At 41.2% G+C, this 8,679-nt stretch overlaps 1 protein-coding gene across 1 annotated transcript in view; it reads right to left on the bottom strand.

Annotated features, from left to right (window-relative positions):
- Positions 1–1,501: 1,501 nt before the first annotated feature.
- The window catches only part of LOC148900562 (SHC-transforming protein 1-like), a 37,260-nt gene continuing 30,082 nt past the window's right edge, over positions 1,502–8,679 (bottom strand). The window contains exon 9 of the mRNA XM_088991299.1: positions 1,502–1,640. Coding sequence (XP_088847425.1) covers positions 1,634–1,640 — 7 coding nt within the window. The 3' untranslated portion in view covers positions 1,502–1,633. The remainder of the gene's footprint in view (positions 1,641–8,679) is intronic.

The raw sequence follows: 8,679 nt of genomic DNA on the forward strand, positions 1-8,679 counted from the left end.
GCTTCTTTAGCAGCCTCAGGAAGTACATTCTCTGTTGGGCCTTTTTCAGGATAGAGTTGGTGTTGACCTCCCACTTCATGTCCTGGGAGACTGTGATTCCCAGGAACTTGAAGGTCTCAACGGTTGACACCAGGCAGTTGGATAGTGTGAGGGGTAGCTGTGGTGATGGATGTTTCCTGAAGTCCACCATCATCTCAACTGTCTTGAGCGTGTTCAGCTCCAGGTTGTGACGGCTGCACCAGAGCTCCAGCTGCTCTACTTGTTGTCGGTACGCAGACTCGTCGCCATCTTTGATGAGACCGATGACCGTGGTGTCGTCTGCGAACTTTATGAATTTGACAGCCGGGTGCGTTGAGGTGCAGTCGTTCGTGTAGAGAGAGAAGAGCAATGGAGAGAGGACGCATCCCTGCGGGGCTCCAGTGCTCGTGGTTCGTGTTGTGGATGATATATTTCCCAGTCTGACCTGTTGTGTCCGTCCTGTCAGGAAGCTGAGGGTCCACTGGCAGATCGTGGGGGACACACCAAGCTGGAGAAGTTTGGGGATGAGGAGTTCTGGGATGATGGTATTGAACGCAGAGCTGTAGTCCACAAACAGGATCCTTGCGTAGGTTCCTGTGTTGTCAAGGTGGTCGAGGATGTGGTGCAGTCCGATGTTGACTGCATCCTCCACAGACCTGTTTTCCCGGTAGGCAAACTGAAGAGGATCTAGCAGAGGTCCGGTGATGTTCTTTAGGTGGTTCAGCACGAGGCGTTCAAAGGACTTCATGACCACAGACGTCAGAGCGACAGGTCTATAGTCGTTCAATCCCGAGGGTGCTGGTTTCTTTGGAACTGGGACGATAGTAGACTGTTTGAAGCAGGATGGGACTTCACACTGCTCCAGGGATCTGTTGAAGATTTGTGTGAAGACCGGAGCCAGCTGGTCAGCGCAGACTCTCAGGCAGGAGGGGGACACTCTGTCAGGTCCTGCAGCTTTCTTGATTGATACAGTACATAAACACTGAAGCTCTGTGCCATTACATTTCCATTTATTCACATCTGACATGTTGATAAAAAAACCTGTCGTAGACAAATTGGCATAGACAATAATGATGTTCTCAAAATAGACTGGAAACAGACAATGCGGGCATTCAAAGCATGCATGTGTAAGGTTAATAGGCGGTCAAGACAATCCACGTTTTCTCATTTGCTGTTACATTTTGAGGGATTTGGTTGCTTTGCTTTTTGAGTTAATGTGATGTGAGTTGAGTCGGCACCGCAACATGTTCAATGGGATTTTTACATAATCAATTGCTGTCAAATGCACAATGACAGAGATATGTTTGCATTTCTAATTTAACCGGAACAGATTCTTATCTTACAGACAGTGTATTGTCGGTGTAAGAATCTGTTCCAGTTAAATTAGATATCAAGTAGACAGGATGAACTTAATACAAAAAAAAAGTCAAAGTCAGCTTTATTGTCAAATATGCTAATATGCATGATATACAGCACAGATGAAATTACAGTCCTCTCGGACCCAGCATGCAAGGCACTTATAATTACTTAACAAACATAAACATGAAAACGCCAATTTGCCGGGAGAGGGGAGACGCTGCGTGTTTGCATTTCTGTTATTGACTCAACATGGTGATCAGGGTCTGAAAAAAATGGCCAAAATGGAATGTTAAAATGCAATGGGGACATGCTTTGAATAAGACATAATTCGTGTTCAACTTTTTCTTTGATAAGCAGACGTACAGCAAAAAATTAATGTAATACAGTAAAGTCTCGTTATATCGATATCGGTTATATCGCTAGTACCGCTTATTACGATACTATTTCTATGAACGCAAGGAGAAAATTCCATGCGCGCAGGGTCGGATATATCGATAGTCCCGGTTATATCGATATTTTTTCCGGACTCCCGAGAATATTGATATAACGAGACTTTACTGTAATTAATATTTTTTTCTTTGTTTGTTTCAGGATTTCTTAGGGCAAACGTATGTGGTTGTTTTAAATCCACGTGTAACTCGTTATGTTTAGTTGGACAGGGAACTTCAACTTTGGGTGGTAATAAAGAATTATGTACAGTGTGTCAAACTGCTTCTTTTTGTGACATGAGTTGAATTGAGTTAATTGCTACCATAAATCACTTGTATCTCTTTCCTCACAAGTCAAAACGCGCACATACATACACACACACACCCAGTGTTTGACCTCAGGAGGGCGCTTATCTGAAACAACCCTCGCATGCACCATTCTGGTCTTGCAAATAACATCATGGTCAGTTGTTTTAGTCAGCGTGAGGGGACAGCAGACTGTCTGATGTTACTAACCAGCAAATAAAGTGAATCGTCCATCTGAAAATGCCTTGCCTGTTTACTGAGCAAAGAGAGAGCAACAATATACAGTGAGACCTCAACTTACGAACTTCATTGGTTCCCAGACAGAGTGTGTAAGGCGAAAAGTGTGTATCTCCAAAAAAAATTCCCATAGGAAACCATTAAAATGGGAATAATGCGTTCCCGGGTTTCCATAAAATATACTTTTCAACTAAATAAGCCTTAAAACTACACACAATATACCTTATTCTATGTATAATAAATGTGCTATTGTATTGCAATGAAAGAAATACACCGCATTGTATCATAAAGTCACTTTATTTACATTTGTGATGGTCATTTATGGCTTGATGGAATGGCATTGGAGGTCGAAAGTCAAAGGGAATTGCATGAGGACTGTAATTAAAGATATAAACTGTGCTGTAAAATAAAGTTTTATTTACCTTTTTGATGGTCGTTGATGGCTTATGGAAGGAGAGTCACCTTCCATAAGGACTGTTGGTAACTTAACCTCTGGTGCTGTTCGGTCGTGTGCTTCCGCTGAAGATCACTCCGCCAGCCGTGGTGGGTGTGTATTATGAAAATAGTGCTTATTATAAGGTTTAATTTTCATAAATTTGACGTTTGTAAGACGAAAAGTTTGTAAGTTAAGGTGTTTGTAAGTTGAGGTCTCACTGTATCTCAAATGTTATTTTATCTTTTGTAGTTAACCAATACGCAATCAGGCAGGTCCATCTTTTCAACGCGTTGACAACTTTATACAAACTCACAGACATTATAACTCCCAGACTGTGTTGTTGTGCATATGAATCATGGTCAACATCCATTAGATGTGGAGTTATATTAGCAAATAAGATGCCAAGCAGGCCAGAAGTGCAGCGCAGAGGAGGCGACATCTTCAGGAAGAAATCAGCTCCCTTACCCCAACTTCATTCTTCCACCCCGCCACCCTTTTTGTCTCACTCCTGATAGTTACTCAGCGTGGGTGTCATTTTCCTCTTTTTTTACTCCCTTAAACGGCTGATCTTAGAATCCAGATAGAGTAAGAATGTCGCAGAGATTTGCGCAATGCTTTTATATTAGTGTTAAAATGGAACGTTTCCCCGTTCCAGGATCCAGCTTTACCGTCCAAGTTTAAGAACCCAACACATTCCGAACATCCTCGTTCATCAACTAAACTTTGCGTGTGCATCGCAATCATTCTTGCAATAATCTCCACTCTCGTCTATGTAGTTCTTATTTCCCAAGGCTGATCTTAACAGCTGAGATGCAGATACTCTCCTCAACTGGGCTGCGGGCTGAAACCGACTGAGACTTTCTCACACTGTGTGTTGTCTTTGGCTTTGGCCGCCGTGGTTCATTTCCTTCTGTCTTGTGCAGCATAACTTTTGCCAATATTCATGCGCAATGTTTTTAAAAAACCTACTGCAAGTGCAATCAACATGGTTAAGCTGACGCACACGCGCACACACACACACACACGCGTACACACACACACACACACGCGCACACACGCACGCGCACACACACACACACACACACACACACACACACACACACACACACACACACACGCACACACACACACACACACACAAACACACACACACACACTGTGACAAACACACTGTGACAATATGGTCCCAAATAAAGATGAAGAATCTTCCTTTTCAAAAGGATTGTATTTTTTTTGCTTGTAAATGAGTGTGTTTCCTTGGAAAGTTGCATCCTAGAAGTTATCGTAGCATATAGTGCTACAAGGGATGACCTTCAATATACCATTCATGATGAAGATGCTCTTTCAAGAGGAGGAGCACCAGCATGAGTCATCAGTGGTTAAACAAACTTTATTTTCCCTCTCAGCCACACTGTTTCTGAAGTCACTCCTGATTGGGAAACTCATAGATGGCATTGCATCAGAACATCTCCGATCTGCACTGTTAAAGGTGATAAAATAATTCTTGCTGGAGTGTAAATATAAATACTTTTTGAAAAAGAGACTTTGATTGTTAACATTGTGATGAGTGTATTCATGAGAGCAATAAACAAGTAACCTTAATGTATCAGTTCAAAACAAATGGTAATATTTAAGAGAACGAGATAGTGATACGAGAGTCAGTTGAAGTAACATTAAGTGGTACCTCGGTTCTCGAACGCCTCACAGTTCGAACAAATCGGAGTTCGAACAAAATATTCGAGATATTCTTGCTTCGTAGTTCGAACACCAATCAGTGTTCGAACGCCAATACGACGCGTGAGTGCGTACGCGAGGGTGGGGTGCGGAGCGGCGTACAGGTGTATCGCTCTCTCCATGACCAACTGTTGTCGCTTGCGGACGTGCTGCGTTTTGCTCTAGCGTTTAATATAGGTGTACGAAGAGTTTTAGCCCCTAATCATGCCTCCAAAGAAATTAAGTGCTGCTAAAAGTGACAAAAGAAAAGTAGTGCGTACAACTATTGCATTTAAGAAAGAAATAAACGCAAAATATGAAGGAGGTCTGCGAGTGTCTGATCTGGCAAGGGAATACAGCATGGCGAAATCTATGATCTGTACGATATTAAAGAATAAGGAGGCTGTGAAATCTAGTGATGTGGCTGTGGGAGTGAGAGCAAGTGTCATTGGATAGATATTTGAAGAGAAAAGAACATCCTGTAGCCGAGTCATCCGTAGCTGTCACGTTCCGAGCGAGAGTGACGGCAGCTGACTCGTCGGAACATAGTGGAATGTTTGGGATCCCAAAGCAGGCAGCAGAGACATATACTACCCAAGCAGGATGTTTATTCACAAATAAAAGAAAACACAGCGAGTAAGAAGGCGGGGGGTGATCCGACCCGCTTACTACGCCAAAAAGCAAATGGCACACGAGGGTGCAAAATTACGCAATCCCGGAAGATGATAAATTTACGGGACGCAGGGAAAATACCTCGGACCGGATACACTCACGCATCGAAGTCGAGTCCAGGTACGGTGGTGAGGTGAGTTGATCATCCGGCATTGGCGAGGTGATCGCGAACCGTATAAACGCCCCGTGTCCGTGATTAGAGAATTGACAGCAGGTGGAGAACGGCCGGGAAAGGCAGCCCCCACCCCCCGCTGTCAACTCGCAAGTGACAGGAGCAAAGAGATGGTTTCGGTGTTCGAAAACAATCGCTTTTCGAACAGGGTCCTGGAACGAATTATGGTCAAGAACCGAGGTATCACTGTATTTGGACTTCATGTGGAAAATGACCAGTACATGACAGATGAGTAACAGTCATTAGCAATGGGCTAATGATTTCAATCCCTTGATAATATTTCCACACCAAAAAATAATGAGGGGTTGAATGAAGAGCACTATTTTGAGGTTAGAGGCAGTTACTTCCTGTTTGTTGTAATGGTGGGAACGGATGACAAAAACAACATTCATGTGAAACAGTGTTGATGTTACACAAGAGCAAAACCACATTTTAAATGAGCCTCCCCCTTCCTAAGTAACAATATGCATTCAGTGGTCATGACATCACAGTATGACATACATCAGCATGATCTGGTGACCTCCAATAGAATAGCATTATTAAGAGCATCATATTGAAGTTTAAAAAAATGCTATTATTCCACTGTGATGGAATTTTCACTACACCATCATAAACCATGTATCAAATACTTTAGTGACTTCAGCATTTTTAAAGTCATGCAGTTCATTGTTAATTCACCACAAACAGAACAATAAATGTGTTCTCAAATGATGAATAGAATATTCACAGGAACTGGGATAGATTGGATGGATGGATGGATGGATGGATGGATGGATGGATGGATGGATGGATGGATGGATGGATGGATGGATGGATGGATGGATGGACGGACGGACGGACAGAGACAGACAGACAGACAGACAGACAGTGCATGTCACTTGTTGAGCCCAGCCGACAGTTAATCTGGCTTCTTTACAGCCGGATTCTGCCGCCCACGTATCTTCCCCGTGATTGATGCAGTATCCCGCTCACACAAATCAGACCATTTTAGGCATGGAAAACATTCCCCAGTTTTGCCACCAGAGGTTTGCCGCCACCATCTGTGAGAGACACTCAGGCACAGAAGTAGTGGTCCATAAGCACTCTGCATGGAAATACGCACTTGGAGATTCAAATGTACTACACATGATTTATGAATTTGTCAGTGTTGTCTTTTTGCGAACGTTCTGACAGACCGACATCGATTAAATCATGAATATACTGTGCTTTAACTGCTTTAGGTATTTCATTTAATGTTTTTGTGTTGTCAGTGTTAATTGTGTGCATGTGCTGTAGATCTCCATAATTAGTGGCCCGTCTTTCCAACTCAACCCCACCAATCAGTGTAGAGGGAAGAGGCCTGATCAGCAATTTGGTACCAAGCGCACCACCTGCTGCACAAATTACCACCACTTTTAAAAAGACCTTGTGTTAGCCTTATTCTGAGAATGAATGCAGGCTGTCAATCTGTGCACGTTTTCCATGCGTTTTGCACTGCTGTGTTTCAGTTGCAGCGGGTTGTTGTGTTTGTTCAATAACAATATTCAACTCATTTTTGTGTATTGCGCGAGCAAAGTGTCAGGATTTGTGAGTGTTGTGCTGCGCCTTTGCTCCTTGGGCACTCATCATGTATATTTTTATTTTAAAAATTGAATATTATTTTTACTTTGATCCAGCTGCTACTACCATGGTGACCCCTTAAGGGTCAAAACAGTAAACAGTTTCTTTGTTTTCATGTTTTTAAGAAAGTCACATCCAGAAAGAGGAAGTGTTTCTGACCTTAAATCCCTGAGCAATGTGTCAAATAAATGAGGGCTTACTGTACTCAACATCATAACATTTCAAAATCCATCATAGTTCAGCATATTTTACATCCAACGTCATGCGAAAGTAAGAAAAGCAAAAGTATAGGTCGTAGTACTTGCTTTTCTTTGACGCTTGACAGAAGACAGTTTGGGAAGCATAGAAGAGGTCAACTAAAGCTGTGATAACAGCTCATTCGAACAACAGCAAAACAAAAATGATCATAAAATGTGCGAGAGTTGAAATGCGCTTAAAAACAAATCAGGATGTATTTATGTCATACATTACAATCTATCATTGTATGAAATGCACAGTTTGCTAAATTTCTTTTGAATGTTTTTGAATAAGGAGAAAAGATATTTGGCAAGGAGAAAACAGCCCATGTCACATGCCTGCTTCTTCAAGTAGAAGATTATGGATGGGCTGCTTGTTCTCAACATTTTTAAGATACCATTTTTGAGTTGGATTTTTTATTCAAGAATTTAAAATATGTGGGGCACCATTCCCAAAATTGTTCAGGTTCTGTTTTTTCTTGCTTAGGATGTCGATACAGCACTGGTCAGACCTCTGGCAATATATATATATATATATATATATATATATATATATATATATATATATATATATATATATATATATATATATATATATATATATATATATATATATGACTTAACTACAGTAAAGTCTCGTTATATCGATATCGGATATATCGATAGTCCCGGTTATATCGATACTATTTCTATGCACGCACGGAGAAAATTACATGCAAACAGGGTCGGATATATCGATAGTCCCGGTTATATCGATATTTTTTCGGACTCCCTTGAATATCGATATAACGAGACTTTACTGTATTTTTTTTCTGAGGAAAGAGGTGAGTCTAAAGTTTCTTACGCTCCATTGTTTATGTAGTCCTAAAACTCAATTTTTTGTGGGTCCTGAAATTTGAGTGACAATGACAAAAACCTTGGCACTGGAGTGGACACATTTTTGCATGTCTGGCAGTGAATGAGCACAATTTGTTTCCTATCTTTACATTGTGAATGAACAAACTACATAATGTTATGGCGCGTGACAATTGTATTCCATATCTCAGGTGTCAGACTTAAATCTCGTTCCAAAACAGTCACTTAAAAAACAGTGTGATGGTTCAATCCTTAATATTGCATCATCAAAGAGAAAACGCTTTTTCAGCACACTGGATTGGGGTTTGATAAAAAAGAAGACCTCCACATGTAGAGTGACCGATGGGTTAAGAGTTTAGAAAAAAATACGTATTAAATTCACCAAATTGTAACTTATGAGGTTCCAGTCTGATGCCACCACAAAACATTTTAGGACTAAAACCTCAATGCTGATGAACTCTTGATTACAGTAAAGTCTCGTTATATCGATATCGGTTATATCGATAGTACTGCTTATTACGATACTATTTCTATGAACGCAAGGACAAAATGTACATGCCGCAGGATCGGATATATCGATAGTCCGGTTATATCGATATTTTTTCAGACTCCCGAGAATATCGATATAACGAGACTTTACTGTATTTC

The sequence above is a fragment of the Hippocampus bargibanti genome, linkage group LG03 (genome assembly GCF_051943395.1).
Source record: "Hippocampus bargibanti isolate YZ-2025 linkage group LG03, ASM5194339v1, whole genome shotgun sequence".
Lineage (NCBI taxonomy): Eukaryota > Metazoa > Chordata > Actinopteri > Syngnathiformes > Syngnathidae > Hippocampus > Hippocampus bargibanti.